The sequence below is a fragment of the Leptosomus discolor genome, chromosome 5, assembly GCF_034619465.1.
Source record: "Leptosomus discolor isolate bLepDis1 chromosome 5, bLepDis1.hap2, whole genome shotgun sequence".
Taxonomy (NCBI): Eukaryota; Metazoa; Chordata; class Aves; order Leptosomiformes; family Leptosomidae; genus Leptosomus; species Leptosomus discolor.
Window position 1 is genome coordinate 40252814 of NC_141395.1, and position 18257 is coordinate 40271070.

General features: G+C 42.9%; 1 protein-coding gene across 3 annotated transcripts in view; it reads right to left on the minus strand.

The window, feature by feature from the left end:
• FN1 (fibronectin 1) overlaps nt 1-18257 on the minus strand; it is a 54370-nt gene that overhangs the window by 22293 nt on the left and 13820 nt on the right. For 2 of the 3 annotated variants that reach the window (XM_086465427.1, XM_086465425.1), the window contains exons 11-24: nt 17567-17695; nt 15789-15932; nt 13276-13397; nt 11924-12101; nt 11627-11803; nt 9893-10021; nt 9688-9777; nt 8955-9149; nt 7266-7538; nt 3688-3954; nt 2039-2133; nt 1526-1694; nt 1187-1273; nt 222-413 (exon numbers count right to left, since the gene is read on the minus strand). In XM_086465427.1, the coding sequence (XP_086321553.1) occupies nt 222-413; nt 1187-1273; nt 1526-1694; nt 2039-2133; nt 3688-3954; nt 7266-7538; nt 8955-9149; nt 9688-9777; nt 9893-10021; nt 11627-11803; nt 11924-12101; nt 13276-13397; nt 15789-15932; nt 17567-17695 (2247 nt within the window). Of the gene's footprint in view, nt 1-221; nt 414-1186; nt 1274-1525; nt 1695-2038; nt 2134-3687; nt 3955-7265; nt 7539-8948; nt 9150-9687; nt 9778-9892; nt 10022-11626; nt 11804-11923; nt 12102-13275; nt 13398-15788; nt 15933-17566; nt 17696-18257 lie in introns of all 3 variants that reach the window. The other variant, XM_086465426.1, reaches the window with a different exon arrangement.

Genomic DNA, 18257 nt, shown 5'->3' on the forward strand with positions numbered 1-18257 from the left:
TTACCACCACCCTGTTGACAAAGGATGTAGGCTGCCCATGCAGAGAAGTACATGGGTATAAAGGCTGCTCTGTCACATGTTGGTACATGGCTATTCTGCTCCTTGAGAATAAAGTCTAAGCCCTCTGCCATCAGACTAATAGTGGAGTTCTGCAATGGAGAGCTCTCAGGCTCAGCAATTTGATTGTAAGTAGCTAAAACTGCTGCTCATCTTTTCATTACCTTGTGTGATGGTTTCAGAGATGGGGACACTCTCCTGATCGTCCTTGACTGAGTAAACGCTGACGTTGTATTCCACACCAGGGTTCAGGTTTTCAAAGGTGCAGGTGGTCTGATCTGCACCTACTACTTCCTCCAAGGTAGAGCCCTGCTGCCCATTGGTAGGAGCAGTGGTCACTCGGTACCCGCTGATGCCTGAAATACAGACACACCAGTGTGCAGTGATCTCGTGCTGTATTGATTTACACCAAGGCTCAGGATGAACAGCTGAAGCAAACACATTACATTTTACAAGTGATTTTGCCACCCTGAGCCCAGCAGGTAAGAGGTTGCTTTGTTAAGCACCCTGAAATGAGCTTCCCCAGAGGTAGCCAGGCCACTCTCACAGCATAGCTTCAGCTCCCTTTGAGACCCTACCAAACCGGAAATCTCATAGCATGTTGAGAAAAGATACATCTATTGACAGAGTGGGGTTTTCAAAAGCTTTCAATCCTTGTTTTACAGAAGTCAATTGTACAGTCCTCATCAGCTATTGTGGAAGAAGAGTTCATCCTGAACACTTTCAGAAATCCCATGCCTACTCTCAATAACATGAGCTTGTTCTTCACTGCCAGAAATCTTTTTGGTCCATTTTGCTTTCCTTCCCTTGGATTTTTTTTAAACCACTGGGGATATTTAAAAAAATCCTTCAAATCACTAAAACAGTTGAAATATTTAAATATGTTCATACTCCAAAATAGCATTTTACATTGAATGTGTATCATGAAGAGTCCTATGGCAACCTATACTTAATTGCGAACTATATCCTTGAATGTATCTAGAAATATGTACATTTTTCCTTAAATTACTCAACAGCAAGCTTTCCAAAGTCTCCTTAATGAACTGCAAGGCACCGCAGACCCAATCTTAGCATTCTGATACAACAGGAGATTTGAGGGTTTAAGCATACTGTGAGTTCACATAGTTACCTGGAGTTGTGCTTCTGTCCCAAGAGACCACCAGGATCCCCGTATCAGGATTGGGCTCCAGGCGCAGGTTGGTTGGTGGAGACAATGCTGCAAGCATTCAGACAAATGGGTCACTTATGGCACTGAGACCCATGCTAGCTCCCTCAGCATTCCTCCTCCCCAGATTATATCCTTACCCTTCAGAATGAGCTAGAGCTACTGTCACCTACGCACCAAAAAAACCCCCACCTTCCAGACCATGACAGGAGGGAAAGACTAGAACTAACTCCCAGAAGACAGCCGTTGATCTGGGAAGCAAGTAGAAGGAGGAATAATTGCGAAAAAGCAAATATGTCATACGTGTAGTCACTCTCCTGATAATCGGAGTCTCTCTCTCCTGGCCGTCCATCAGGACTGTGAGGCTGTAGGTGTACTCTACTCCAGGGGTCAGGCCAGATACCACGATGCTGCCAGAATCAGAGATGACCTCCCGGGGAGCCTCTCCACCTTGGCTTGGGCGCACACCCAACTGCACAGAAGGAGCAAAGTTTGCTTTTCAGTCTCAAATACCATCCCAGCTACCTATCAGCATCCAGACTTACCATCCAACATGAGTACCATGGGCCCTTACGCTGAACACCAACTGTTAATCCTGTAACTTGTGTTTAACACATCTCACTGATGAACTTGACCTGAAGCCCAGAAGACAGGCTTCCACCGACCTCTGTCACCTAGACGTGCCCCCTGTAAGCAGCATGTCTTTTGCACCTCTCTCCTTAGTGCTATCTTCACTGTAGTCCCCAGTAAACAGCTTTAATCTGACCTATCACAATGAAGCAAGGGGGAAAAACCCAGGACTTCAGTTTCTCCTACCTTGAAACCAATCCTTGGGGCAGGTGTCCAGGTGATGACAATAGAAGTCTCAGTTACCTCTGTGTTAAAAGGAGGAACAGAGCCAACAGGCTGATCTGTGAAGTGAATTGACAAGAGTTGAAGTCTAGCTGCTGTGATGACTCCAAACAGTTAGAAAACCTGACCTACAGCAGCCCAAATAGCAAGAGGTATGTAGTAAGTGCTGAAAATTCAGTGATTTGGGAGGGATCTGACAGATAGATGACTTCTTTCTGCTGCTAGGCTTAACAGACGCAGTATGCAAGTGGTCTAGTTATAGCCAGTGCTTTTATTGTTCCTGAGGAAAACAAAACTATTGAAGTGGGCCTCATGGGTCCTCCATGCATCTAACCCCAAGAATTTGGGGAGTATTGGTTTTGGCATGGTACCTAAAGTATTCCTCAAAAACCAACTTTTTCTTCCTTCATCCACCATATTCCATTCAATCAGCAGAATACTACATCTTTGCCTTTCATTTAGCTGTCCCACCCAGTACCATCTCATTCCTCACCAACATTTTTGAAGTCAGTAGAGTGAAAGGGAGCTCAAAGTCAATCTGAGGAACCTGTGGCCTCATTGGTATCTGTCAGGAGTATCACATAGAAGCCAAAGCCTTTGTTTACCCCAGAATCAGCCTAAATAACTCCACTGAGTTTAATCTGAATTGACCTCATTATTAATCTGTAGTCATAAACTGGGCTAACTTCATTCAGATAAGCCAGAATTTGAAGGCAATATTCAACTGAGTTATCCAATCATATCCAAATTGAAAAATATTTATAGATAAAGCTGTCTGTCAGCAAAAAGCACTTTGCCAATGTCAACAGCATCACTCTGATTAAAAGTTTGAACCTTTGTTTAAATTTCAAATTGTTCTAAAAGAAACCACATTCTCTTTTGAAAAGAGGATGTGGTTCTGGGCTTGGATGACTTTGAATTTTGTTAGTTTATATGACTGCTTCATCATTATTTAAACAGTGAATCTATTTGCTCTTTCTAGAAGTATATGTGGGTTCTTACAGAACTCCCTTTCCTCCCAAAGTTTGCTTAATATTTCTTCCCAGCCAACAGCACAAGTATAGATGACTGAAATGTAAAAAAAAAAAAAAAATTAAAAAAAATTAAATAAAAGGAGTATAGAATGTGATGTTTGTGTCAGTTTCTGTCACTGTAGTTGAGCTGCCTTAGATGGTAAGGTTGGGCTTGAGAAATGACTGCCTTCAGCTTTACACAAATGACACACTAATTATTCCTTGCCCATTTTAAGGGAGCTGTTTGCTTTCCTTGACTTGTCATGCCAAAACCGAACAACTGGAAAGATCAAGTAAAATTAAATTTCTTTGTCATTCAGTTAAACAAAAACTGAGGTACCAGTAGCAAGTTCTCCCTTTTGGTTTTAATCACCCAAAAGCTGAAATATATTTTACTAAAAGCTTTTTGATGCAAATAACTCTCTGTTTCCTGCCAAGTAGTTCAGAAAGAACAACAAGGAATATTTCCCAAGCAGTTCTACTGGAACGCTACTTCAAAAGGTTTCTTCTGTAAACCAATTCGCAATAGCCACTTTCAGCACAAATTCTGAAGAAAGGCCAGGGCATGAGGGAAGAGGAATATGTGCCTATTACACTCACAAGTTGTGAAGACTCCAGTCTCTCTGGCACTTTGCAAGTCGTCTTTAACTGCCACAAGGTACACTGTGTACTCGGTGCCAGACTGCAAGTTCCTGAGAAGATACTTGGTGGCAGAAGGTCCCACATTGTAGGTCCTTGGCTGACCTCCTCTTGTGGGACCTGCAGTCAGCCGGTAGCCTGTGATCACAGCCCGGGGCCGCGTCCACAACACTAACACTGAATGCTCCGTGGTATTGAGAAATCTCAGGTTGGTGGGGGCATCAAGCTCTAGGGAAGAAAATGCGTAACGTGCATCAATTTTCCAGTTGAATCTCTACTTCACCCCTACACTTCCAAGCCACATTCTTTACCATGCAAAAAACACAGGTGTCCAATGAGGTTGCTGAGCCTGTATTTCTCACTTAGGACGTGAGTGCAACAGTCGGGAAGAGAGAAAATGGGGACCATGAGAGAGCTGGAAATAGAAGTGAAACAACTATATCCATGCCTCAGCACCACCTGGGAACATGCTGGGCTAGGCAGACCTGCGCGTTTCAGGCTGTGCCGATCTGGATCACTGCCATACGCGCCATCCCATGGGGAGGTCAGGCCAACAGCTGAGGCAAGACAGATGAACCCAACCGCACTCAGGAATTTCAATAGTTTCTCATGAATGCTGAGCATTTTTTTAAAAGCAGCTCAGTTTAGACTTGTCAGCATAAGCACAGAAACCTAACTTTTGCCCTTTTTCATTAAAAAGATTTATACTTTTAAATCTTTGCCCAGTCCTACTCCCTGCCCTCTCAAAATCCCCTCCCAAAACAAAACACCCCCATTTTGTCATTTTAATGCAAAAATAAATAAGAGTCAGCAACTTTCTGCAGAAAACCAGTTCGTAGATCTACTTAAAAATAATCACACCGTGGAACTGACTATACAACAATTCTAAGCATGTTCATCTCTCCCAGAGGACTCATGCAACAGCTCTTTTTATCACTACCCCTGGGAAGCTGGTAACTCTTGAAAACTACATAAACAAGAGGCTGAAGCAACACGGTTTCTTCAGCACTACGCTGGAGTCCAGTGAATGGTGGAGATGTCACTACCTTTGGCTGAGACAAGATGAGGCTCAGAAGGGGAAAGACACTTAAGCAACTTGCCCCCACAGCAGGCAGGGTAGCACTGGCTGCAGCAAGGAGTTTATAGCCTCTACACGGCCAGTTTCTCCACCTTTTCTAGGTCCCTATCATACACTGCAATCAAGAGCAGCAAGGAGAGGTTCCATCAGTGCTCATTTTTGATGGCAAGTGCTTTTTTCTCCCTGAATAAACAACACTTTTTTGATAAAAGTTAATGTTTTCATCACTCTCCCAGTGATTCTGCTGTAGGTGAACCTGCTTTAGCAGGGAAGTTGGACTAGATCTCCAGCATTCCCTTCCAATCCCTACCATTCCACAATTCAGTGCAAAGAATTTTTTGTCTTTTCTTTTTGTTTTCTCCCCAATTGCTTTCTCCCTTTTTGAGGAGGGATAGAAAAGGAAGCAAGGACTTCCTTCTTCTATCACTTCCAAAGATGGGGGAGATAGTTGTAAAAGACAAAGGACGAGTGTGACCCTCCTTAGGCCTATCTCCAACCACAGGCTGAGCGTCAGCTTTATCTCTTCTTGGTGCGTAGATCTGGGCTAAGTCTCGTCTGACAAGGATTGTATCTTTCTCCAATTTGTAGCCTACAGCCAGTTCCTTTCTGCACAATTTAATTTGCCAGCTCTATTAGGCTTTTATCACTTCCTCTCCCCATGCTAAAGGAAAAAGGGGAAGATTAAAAAGCCACACACACACACTCAGAGTTTATTTGTGGACTGCTTTTTAACGGAAGGCCAAAAAGAGAATCACGTTTACACCGTGGGAAGAGACTTCTGCTGCAGGGTTTTCCTTGGGAACTCTGAATGATTTCTGTTTCCCAGGACTTTTGATTACAGGATGCAATTTATGTGAATACTTTCTGAAATGTGGTTTAGGCAAAGCAGTTAAGCAGATGATCACAGCCTATGGAAAATGATTCCAGACATTTGTAATTAGCCCTGTGCTGTCTGAATCAAATGTCTATGCTCAGATGTACACCTCTGTGTGTGGACTTTCAGAGGGGATCTACACCTAGCCAAGGCTCCTGAAACAACCACAAAAAATTATACATCTAACTGGGAACTGAGCCCTTCTTGTCCTAGATGCTTCCAAGAGAGTTCAGACTCTTAAGTTGCATCCTTGCTTTTGAAAGCCTCACTTGAAAGAGGGAGGGTGTTCACACCATCTATGTTACACTCAGATACCTATGTCAACAGACAAACATAAGGATCCCATTCTCCCTACATAGTCAAGGCAGCTGGTAAGAGGGAGAGGCACTATTCATGGCTTCTAGCTTTATGGCTGTAAGTAAATAGTATATCTCAAAAAGCATGGTTATATTCCATTTCCTTTCCTTCCCTCTCATCTTTGTAAGAATTGGGCTGGATTCTCAAAAGTTGCTGTCATTTACTGAAGAGTGTCAGAACACAGCAGCAGATGTGCATAGCTAAATTTTGGTCCTTTGAATAATGTGACCTAGTCAAAGAACATCACAAACAGAGAGTCATCCTTTTATTGCTCAATAAACAGGATCTGTTCAGATGAATGACATCCCAGGTTCTGTCTGATGTGCTTCTCTTTGTTCAAAAATGGAGATAATCACCCAAACCCATGTTAAACTCCCCCTCTTCCATCTGAAAGCCTACATCTTGCCCAGCCACTGCTCCTTTCTTCTCTGCACTTCTGCAAAGCAAAAAACAATGTCTGACAGACTGTGTACTTTGCTTGTCATCTTGCCTCACATTGGTGAAGTGCTGCACTGCCACTAGATCATTAGCAACTGGGTTCCGAGAGATACTGCCTGACCCTTCCTGAAAACTATATGCTCCCCATGGCTCTTGTCAACAGTCCCTTGAGGTCGCTGCAAACATTTCCCCAGGTTTCACTGGAATGACAGTGAAAATTCTGGGGTGGTGAAACAGCCTGTGGAAAGCCAGGCCTGACCTGGCAAAGCTGAAATGCAACCCTTTTAATGACAAGGCCTGTCCTTACATGTGCATGCAGAACTTCTACTGCTGGAAGCGGAGCCAAATAGGTATGCAGCTGTCAGAAAGGAGATGGGGATTTTCAGAGCAATCTCACCAAGGCTCCTAAGCCATGCTGAAATCTGCCCTAAGGTCTCCTCAAAAGAAAAAAAAAGAAAAAAGAAAAAAATCACAGGCTGTGATCTATGCTGTAAAAGAACTGCAGGGCCCATCAATTCTCAGTCAGTAATAAAAAAGTTGAATTCCAGCCATACAAAATTGTTTTAAAGTGCCATGAGAGTTAAATTCCCATTGGAAAGCCCTGGAGGAGGATAAATCTGCTGAAAAGATCATTGTTTGACTGAATGAATCCCCAGCCCTGTTGTCCTACTTATGGGATACCTCCTGGGCTATAACTGTTGCACTTTAAGTGCTCTGTTTATATATTTCTCTAAGTGACAGAGAAATATGCACTTCAAAAGGTTGAAAAAGGCATGAAGGAAAGACACTTACTGGTGGTTTGCTCTCCAGTCAAAGGTTTGCTCTCCCTGCCGTGGCTCACAGCAAAGATCTTAAAGAGATAGGTTGTTCCTGGGAGCAGGTCAATGACTTCAGCAAAAGAGCTCCTGGTGATAGGTAGTCTCTGGCCATGTTGGCCAGGGCGATTGACAGGGATCACTTCCACTCGATAGCCAGACACTTGGCTCTGTGGTGGGGTCCACATGATGGTGATCTTGACATCAGAAACCTCCACAAACTGCAGATCTTTGGGTGCAGGAACTTCATCTGAAAGCAGAGCAACAGAACAGTGTTAGAGGGAGTCCTTAGCAACTGGCAGGAGAAACTATAGTTTTACATGGAAGAAAAAAAAAGTTACTTTTGATTGAACAATGGCTAGTCCAAGAATATTTACCAAATTAAAAATGTCACTGTAACCTCACTGTAAACATGTACACACACATTCCCAGAGGAGAATCAGGCAACTACAATTCAAAATGTCACTACCTAGTTTTAAGTATTATATGCCTTCAGTCTATAGAAGGTATCTTGCTGCCACAGAAAGAGAACTGAAAGCCCAGATGTAATATGCTACAGAACTTCAAGTATATGCAGAACCAAAAGTTGGGGGTGGGGTGGGGAAATACTCCACGGGTTGGAAACAGGAATCTCCTTTTAAAATTAAAAAGAGAGGGTTTTCAAAACCCATAGCATGTTCTGAATGTCTATAATTAACTTAAAATCCATCTTTTACAATTAAACAAGTACAGGGGCTGATCTGGCCTTACAGTCAAAGACAAATTCCAGCTCTCTGTGTTGGTCCACAGCACTGCACCCTTGAATTCCTCTGTTCAAATTAAGTTTCTTCAGATTAAGACTGATACTGCCCTAAGGTTAACCAATGCACGTTTTTGGAAGATGCAGATGCCAAACCATAAAATCATCGAGCTGAGTTCATTCCTGGCAAATTCCCATTTGCAAACACGTGCTTGCAACTTGAAGGACCATCACATTCCACTGCTACCACATCAGGTCCCAATTTTTTCACTATCCTTTCTTTTGGTTTGGCTATTCAGCCCAACTGGATACTTAAAGAACCCTGAAATCAGTAGTTTTCCAAATTGTGGGTGCCTCAAGTTTAGATCATATGGTGTTATTTTGGCACATCAGTCAATGCTGAGCAATCCCCCATCCCCACTGACTGCAATGGAAAACCATGGTTAGGACTAGAAGGGAGAGCAAGAAGTCAGGTGAATGATTTGGATTTGTGTTGTGGTGTTGGAGTGCATAACCTTAAACATCTGCAGGCCAAGTACCGAGACAAAATGATTTACCAGGCTCTTAAGAAGTTCTCTTAGCAGAATCCCCTTAAGACAACTTAGGAAACTCTGATCTCTCTTTTCCATAGACACAACACACAACCAACCTTTTGACCTGCCTGCAGTCTGATCCCTAGGAATTACAACCCTATTATAATGCAGAGTGGTGGGTGGACTGTGGCAATTCATAAGCAAGTATGACATTAGTAAAGAACTTCAATAACAGTGACATTTCCAATTAAAAAAACCACAACAATGACAAAACCCAGAACTGAGTCCATTTAAGGATTCATTTAGCTAGAGCAATGAACACCTGCCTTGTCATTTGGCTCTACATACTAACGGAAAATTCAGTGACTGATATCCAGAACACGCTGACCATTACCTGTGCGTGGGACACCTGTGGTTTCCTGTTGAATGAAGACAGGAGTACTCTCCTGATTTTCTTCCACTGCGTAGATGCTGATGTTGTACTGAACACCGGGCATCAAGTCACTGAGTGTTACAGAGGTTGCAGTGTCAGGCAGGTTGAGCTCTGTGCTGCTGCCTTCCACAGAGGGTGTGTAGATAATTCTGTAGCCTAAAGCAAGAGAATTAGATATAGTCCTCAGCCACAATCAGAAAAGCCAGCACAAAGAATGCTAGAAATGAGCGCTAAACTGATCTCTCCAGTAAAAATAGTACTGAACTTCTCCAGGACCTGTGGCTTGCCTGTGCTCATGTCTCATCTACAGATCACATACTCATAATGCCTCACAAAGCATAATATGACCTCAATTAGAGTATTTCGGAGTTTTGACATGTGGATTTAGGTCTACACAGTTCTCATCTTGTTATGGGATGGTCTGGATGACAGATAGAAGGAAAAGGTCATGGGGCTTGTTTTTATTTAACAAAAGTCCAGAAGGAACTGTTTTGCACCCAGCCTCCACAATTGCTTGGTTCAGACAGCAAAACCAAGCAAATACTAAACTGTCCATATGCTTTCCAGCTGGTCTCTCAGACTGGGCACAATTATGCACTAGCCCTCTGTCACAGAGTCCTACTTCATTTTCTTCTCTACCTAGATTTCAGATGCTACCAATAGTGCAAAATAGGTGCACTCCAATTAGACAAACCTGTGATCGGAGCCTGTGGTCTGCTCCAGCTAATGACAATTGACGTGTCATCTACACTTTCCACGGTGTGATCGGGAGGTGCATCAGGAGCTGTTTAAGGGAATAAACAGAGGAGGATAGCAAGCATGAGGATAAGACGTAACAAAAATTTATTGAGCAAACAATTAAAAGTTTTGAAAGTGTAGCAACACCCACCCACACATACCTGTAGTCTGTGAAGTAGACAGGATCAGATTCTGCTCTCCTTCTTCAGAGATCTGATAGACATTAACAATATACTTGCGACCAGGAAGCAAGTCAGGGATGTTGACAGAAGTGGCTGTGCTTGGAAGATCTAAAGAAGGTAGGAAAGGAAAAAATTGCCTTAGCAATTCTATTGTTTGCTTTCTCTCCAAATTAAATAATTGAGATCTCTGCTCTCATCTGAGCTGAATCAGTCTTCCTGCAATAAAACAGCAATTGTTTTGCACTATGTCTTTAGTCTGTATCAAAAAAGTTGTGTGGAGAGTTGGGACAGGTCTCCACACTCAGGAAGCAGACAACACCTAGGACAGCAAGGCTTGATGCGTGATACAGCAGGGGAACTTGAGCAGCAGCCCCCTGCATGATGCTGGCATTTCGCCATCTCAGCTAACCAAGTGCTCATTTCATACCCAGACTGTTGTATTTTCAATACAGAAATATATGGAAAAATTTTCACATGAATAGGTTGTGTGGAAAGACTGACTCATGAGCAGAGAAGAATGACATTATGAGAAGAATGACGAACTTCTCTTCCCTTCTCCCTTCCCCTAGATGTCCACCTACAAGCCAGATGTAGGAAATTCCCCATGAAGCAGCTCCTACTGGCCAGACTGAAGCCAAGCATCTTAAGGGAAACTGGGAACTGCCTTTCGATTTGCCTGTAAAGCTCTGTAGACAGATGAGCTCAAGAGTTGCTTCACAACACAGCTCAGCTATCTGAGCAGCCAGTGTGCAGACAAGAAAGGTGGTGACAGTGCTGGAGTCCCAGTGTAAGCCACTTCTCCTCATGAGTCCAAGCCTGTGAGTTCAGGGGAGCAACGATCCAGGGAGAATTATTAGGTCAGAGGATTACTGTTCTTTTTCTCATGTTGTTCTTCTACCACACTCATGCCCAAATAGCTATTATAACGTCAAATCCTTGTGAGATATTGCTATTACCATAGTTAAGACAGGAAATTAGGAAAAAGAAGTTAAGATGAAATTACATGTGGTGACACAGGTTTTACAGTAGATGCTGGATAAATGGATTCAACTCCTAGGTTTGAGTCCAGTGCTTTTAACCAGCTTCCTGGCTTAGCTAAGCTGTCGCATTATCAAAGGTAAGATCTGATCCAAACAACCGACAGAGTGGACTGGAACAGACATCCATGAGACAACAATTAGTCAAGACAGAACATTTGGGAAAGATTTCTCTCTGTCCATTCTGATGGAAAGACAAAGATATCACCAGGTGGCAGGTTTGAAAACCAGATTTGATTCTCTTATCTGCACTGCTGCTCACTTCAGGATACTGTGGAAGCTAGTAAATGTACATGCTTTCAAAAAGAAGAAAAGACTGGCCAAATTCATGGAGCTGAAAAGAATAAATATATCTACCCACAGTTATTACAAATCCACCACCCCTGGGTCAGGGAGTTTTCCCCTGCAGGATCCTGGGACAGTATTCTGAGGGGGTATTGCTGTATACTTGCCTTGTTCTCATACCCCTCCTTGGACATGAACTTGTGGCCATTGATGGAGAAAGGACAATGAAGTAAGTGAGCTTCTAATCTGAGCTAGTCCTGCCACTCTCATATCCTAATTGAATCAATCATACGACAGATAGCAAGATCCTCACTAGCCATACTGATTATCACAGAAAACAGCAATGTACTGTTAGCAGTGCTTTGGTGTAGTACACCGAATATTGTCTCACCAAGGTATTGTGGCTCATCACCCTCCTCACTCAGCTCATACTCAACACGGAATCCAGAAACTGTGTCAGAAGCAGAAACCCAGGAGACAACAAAGCTGTTGGCTGTGATTTCAGTGACTGACTCTGAAGTAGCCACCACGGGAGGAAGAAGAGTTGTCTCTCCTGAAACAGTGTTGCCTACAAGAGAGAAGACAGACAGAATTAACCATCGCTACTTCTGTGTTAACTGGGGTGCATGAAGCAAAGACTTAGGTGAAGGAGATTAGGTTTTTCTGGATGCCCTGCTGTTCAACTTACTTGTCACTGCTGTGGTGCTGGTGGTGGTAAAATCAAAGCGGGTGACTTCTTTGTGGCCATACCGCTGAACACTGATGAGCTGTCCTTCATATATCACACCAGGCTTCAGGCCTGAGATGGTGTAGGAGTTCTGGTAGCCAGGGATGGTGGCTTCCTTCCACTGCCTTCCAGAGTTTTTCTACAAGAACAAAGGCACTCAAACAGTGAGACACCCTAGCACGCTAGCAGGGGTATCTAGTGGCCAAACCTGCTACACGGTTACCAAGCACTGTGATATTCAGAGATAAGACTTAAATGGCTGATGCACAGACAGAATCGAGTCAAAGGAGATGAGGAAAGTATGCCAGGAAGCATGGCTAATGACATTTTGGGTGATTAAGTTTTACTGGGGTAAACTGAAAAACAACCTGGCAGCATCATTTGTAATATGTAAACTAAACTCATTCCTTTATCAAAAATGCAGTAAGGCATGAAGGAATGGCCAGAAAATGCATATTTGAAGGCCGCTCACAATAACACTCAAAGCCATCATCTGAAAACAATATACAGAGAAGTTCTTCCCTTCTACCCTGTATTTGAACTCTATGGGAAGCTCTCAAATAATGCTCCATCCTCTGAGGTTTGCACTCCAGTGCTTTAAAGTCCAATTCATTCAGGCCTTGATACACCGAAGTCAGTAAAAAGTCTTGAGTGCCTTTAATGGCTTTGGATCAGGGCCTTTATTGTTCTGTTAATAACAGGCAGCATTGAAGTACTAATGTTCTTAATCATTAAGTTGTCTTTTGTGAAGCTGTACTCAGAGGAACTGTAACACAACACCTCTATATTGGTTAAACCGAATCATTCCTCAAATACGAATGAGCCAACAAGCAGTGGTTAACCAGCTTTGCTTTAAACTTCAGAGAAGATGGGAGATGGCTGTATTTAATCCTACGCTGACTGTTTATATCTTCATATTCTACTCATTTTTACCTCCTCATTAACAGGATAAAATCTATCCCAGTTGTCTCTGGATATGCACATGGTACTAAAACAACGTTTCTTAGGATGAAGAAGCTTCCACAAGGATTTACATTACTTAAAGCAAGGAAGGTTATAATCTTGTCTGCTTGCTAGTGCTTTGGTTAATAAGATGAGCAGAGCGACCAGTAAAGTTTGGGCAGGAAAACATCAAGTGTTTATACAGCACTGGTTGTCTTTGATCCTCAGAGTAACTATTGACCTCAACAGGACAAGGACACTGAATTAGCAACTAAAGTTTGCTGAAATTGTGTCAGCCACTTCTTCCAAACACCAGAAAAAGCCAAATAAAGTATCTTTGATGAATGAATGATGATGCATGGGGCACTCACCGGTCTCCAGCGCAAGATGTACTTGGTGATGTGAGATCGTTCAGGAGCATTCCACTGGATGGGGTGGGAGTTTGGCTGATTTGTACTCTCTGTGATGATCACCTGAACAGGCCCAGTTGACCCTGAAAAAAAAATTGCCATTTTTATCATACCAAGGATGCTTTTCTTCTGCCTTTGTTGTAGAATCAAAAAGCAAGAAACCCACATGGCTCACATACTACTTCTATAGATGGGCAGTATTGTCTTTCTATCCTTAATGCTTCATTGCTACTTAGAAAACTGGTGAATTAGAATATATTCTGTGGGAGAGTTATCATGCACTGTTTGGGTTAATTTCCTGTGAGTTATCAATGAAACAGAAAACCGGAGCAGTGTAGCATAGAAAAACTCTGCAAAGCAAAGTTGTATTATTCAAAGAGAGGTAGCCTCTCAGCAGCTAACTACTTTCATCAATTAGTATTTTCTGCAATGGGAGCAGGGAAACAGATGAGAAACACCTGCCAAATCCAGATTTTACCTTGTGGCATGGTGGGGGCAAATTCCTGATCTGACATTGAATACACCCTGCAAAGAGACACTAGTCTTTTACTATTTTACTAAATTTCTTAATCAGTTTATTTGAAACACTGAATTTTCATGACACTGTGGAGCACTCCACAGGTAGTGAGGCAGGTCTTCTGCACATGAACCGCACCAGACAGGTTGGTGGAATCTTGAGCCAAATGATGACTCATGAAAATGTAAGTTCAGCTGTGCTTTAACATTTAAGACTACCAATTGCTTTTAGCAAGATCAGGCTTAGGCGTATTTTCTCCATACAACTCTCTAATAGAGAAGGAAAGGCTTTATGACCCCATGGCTCTCCTTTCAGTTCCTCCCAGGCCTGCTGCAGAGCTCTCACTGAACACTCAGCAGCACTGTCCTCACGATAGTTCTCAGAAAATCCTAGCAAAGAACACCCTGGAATCTGCAGGAAAGCATCTCATTTCAGCTTTTAAATACCTTCACTTCTAATTATAACTTATTTGGACAACGATGTAACATATATACGTGCTCCATATTTAATAGGACTTACAAACAAACCAACCTGCGCCCACAGGCAGAAAGTTTCTAAGCTCACCTAACCCCAGACCTACATTTGGCATTACATTTGTTTTATTTACACATTTTCAGTCACTCTTGTGTCTAAGGAAGCCCAAAGCCCTGGTCTCCAGTCTGGAGGCACACATATTTTACATAGCTCAGGGAAATGTTTGTTTAAGCAGTCTGACAGGAGTCAATGAAGCTCAGCAAGCTCCAGTAAAAAACTCAAGAAAAAAAAGTCCAAAGAAGGCCTGCTTCCTGTTCTTGCCCTCCTTAGTTTGCTGCCCCAAAGAAAGGCAAGTCCATAGTTCTGTCTGCCAAGTATCCTTTTGCCTTGTCTCTGGCTCACTAGCTGTACGGCCACGGATAGAAATTCAGTCAGTTCATGGACAACACTGCTGGGTACAGGTCAGGTTCAATAGGGTGCTGTCACAAAGATCTTCTACACGATGCGCGTGAAGCGAGTCACAGAGAAGAGGTCCTCACCTTATTTACATGAAGCATGTAGTTGTAACAGACTTCAGAGGGGCTAGTCCCCTTCTACAGCAGGGGCACGTCCCCTTCTACAGCAGGGGCACCTATATTAAAACCCTCTTTCTGAATGAGCCTCACATTCCCTTTCTTACCTTGCAGGGCACTTAAGGCATAAAGACATTGCAGCTAGTGAGTGGACAGACTTGTCTTAAGATAGAATAAGAGCAGAGAATTGCCTCAGCATTGAAACTGCTACATCCAATCCTTATGCAGTTCCTCCACATTTATGCTTAGAGATGGGTTGGGGAACAGATGACATGAGCAGAGTCTTTTCCTCCCAACAGGGAAGCCAAAACACAGGCTTAATCTCTCATCTTACTCATATTAAGACAGTGTCAGTTGCAATCTTCAACAGGAAAGTAGAGAGGTTCCCCTTACCACATTCTGTTCAGGGAAAGGAAACAGAACAAGCCAACAAACAGGCATTGCCTGTCCCTGTAAAGACTTCCCAGAACTGACTGGGCAAACACAAGTTCAAATATTTAATTTCTTCAGGGCACTGATCAGGAAAAATGTCTCATTCTGTGGTGGATTTTGCTTCTGCAGTGAGTGGAAAAGGAAAGACTACACATGTAAGAGTTTTAAGCAATAGAAACGCAAGGTTGCAGGTGTGATATCACTCAATACCAAGAGGTAATGTAAACCCAAGTTGTTGTGTGAACTGATAGTCTTTCTCTAAACCAACCCTAGCCTCAGGAACAGCTGTTAACAGCCTGGCCCCTTCTTGCTAATTATGACACCTGTTTGTGGCTGCCAAGGGAGAGTGGGAAATGGTTCTGTTTAAAAAGGAAGCCAAAGGGAGTAATGTACAGAAACCTGATTAGGCAAGGGGTGGAATGATTGCTTTCCTCATGTCTTACTCAGCAGGTGAGCTAGTTCTCTGTTGGGTTTCTTACCAGGATAGGTCTGCAGAGGCTGGCAATGCCATTCTCCAATACCACGACCGTAGCAATAGCACTGGTATCTGACACCATGGACGTACTTCTCCCATGAATCTCCAATCTGGTAAAAGGTACGGGTTTCTGAATCCTGGCACTGATCTAAAGGCACAAAAGAGACAGTTAATCACTGCGTGTTCATTAAACTATAGTGAAAAAATCTATGTTGAGAACAGGAGTAAGTCACAAGAGACTTTTACACAAAGAAATGTAACACCAACATTTATTTGCAAACATAGTTACATAAAGAGAAAGTGGCAACAGAAATTGAATCTCAAGTCGAGGTTCTTGATGTTACCACTGCATGTGTTGTTATCACCGCATGTGTTAAGTTAGATACTAGAGGACTAATTCAGCTGTGATGAATTTCTTAAGATACTGTTAAGTACAGGCCATCTACCTGGCAAGCTTCCCAGGGAAGTCAATGCATTCCTTCCAAGAAAGGATTTATTTTGAACTATCTATCATGGAGACCAATTCTGCTCCAGTCAACTAAGTTCATCTCTCATCTGAAGCTAAACCGTGCTGCTCTCAAGGAAATCAATGGCAAAATTCCTACTGGTTCAGCAGAATTCAAATCATACTTTAGAAGTCCAAAGCCACCTATTAATTTTCAGCAGAGTCTTTCCAGATTTACCTTCATATAAAGCAAAGGAGGGCAGATCAAATCCTGAAATCAGCTTAGCTAGTGTAAATGCAACACAGTACCACTGCTTCAGTACACTTCCCAGTCTGACCTATGCCTGTGTTTCTGGCTCAACGGAAATTTTCAGTGAGAACTAGCATTATGCTTGCTTGGATAAACAGGAGCATTGTTTACAGAGAGACAACAAAATTAAACCAATTGCACCTTTACAGATAGCTGAAATCATCCTCCCGCCCTTCTTTGAAAGCAGTAATTTTCAGGAGCTTTACAATCCAAGTTCCTCCAGTAAACCTGTACAGATATCACTGTAAATATAGCAGAACTTAACCACTAGTACTTTCTAATAGATTTTCTTGGCAATAGTTTGAAGTTCTCTTGGATTTAGTAAACTGCAAACCAAACAGCTAGTTCTTATCTTCCAATCAAGGTTCACTAGGGAAAGGGGAAGACAAAAGAGATGAAATCTCCTCATTCCTGCAGAGAACTGTGATGGTTTTAGCTAACCTCCAGAGTGCTATTAACATGTGTTCTCATCCCTAAGCTCTCTCTCTTTGCCAGAACAAAGGGCAGCCAAAAAAATCAATTTAGTCCAAAGTAAGTTAATATATGCTGGTGCTCCTTTCTCAGTTCAGTGAGGAGACCTAAAGGTTTTAGGATAAAGAAAGAAAAGAAAACCAATCCTATCATCAGTGCCTAGGTGTATAGTGTTTTATTCGTGTTCAGTCTGACAGCCCTGTCTGCTAGGCTGACAGCTCAGGTACCGGAATTCAACCAGATCACCTCAGCCTGGGGCTAAGGTGCCCTGTTACCACAACCTGCTACATTTTAAGAGGTATGTTGCCACAATCTGTTAGCACTGCATCATCACTGACGTCTTTTGTGGCATGTCTAACAACCCAAGCTTACAGCCTTAAAACTAGGAATGCCTTTTCACTCACCCTCCAGCAAATCCAGTGTTACAATTGCAGTTGTGCAATTCAGGGCAGAAAGCGGGCAAAGACCGGGCCCAAATTCACATACCAGTGTCACCATACCACAACCAGCTTCTACATAGCCACAGAGTGGCAAGCAGGAACAGCTGGTGACTTACCAACAGGATCGCATTTCCATCTCCCCCGGCCCTGGCCAAAACATGTGCAGTTCAGCATGTGCCCCTCATCATGACGCTTGTGGAAGGTCTGGTTCACATCATAGGTGATACCGTCCACAATGCACTGGTCTGTTTGAGAAAAAGCAGAGGCAGCTTGTCAGCAATAGCTTTAAGCATGTAGACAAAATCCTTTTGCTTAGCACATCGTTCCCTCCTCTTGATCAGCTTATAGAGACTGACCATGACAAGTTCCATTCATGCAAAACTGAGTCCTCCTGGTATCTGTGACCAGCACAGATTAGCGCTGCATGCACATCACCGCTCCGAGTTCATTTATCAGCAGTGGGCAAATATGAACACAGGCAGAGAAAAGGTCTGTAGGATGCAATTCGAAGCGCTACATGTTATTCGAAGTACAGAACTGCCCGATTGTTCCTTTTGACAGATTCCATGTTTGAAAGAAAATCTAAACCAGAACACTAAGTCTCTCCACCTCCTCTGAGGAAGGTCTAGACAAATGCCTCAGTAAGTACTGTCTGAAATCCTTAGAACTACACAAGGAGGAAAGGGCTATTCCAAATTCATAAAGATACCATGAAGAGGTACAAACACCCTCATGATGTTATTCTGCTGGGGGTGCCTGCTACACTTTGTAAGCTGAAGACAGGAGCCAATCTGTTACACATCCGAG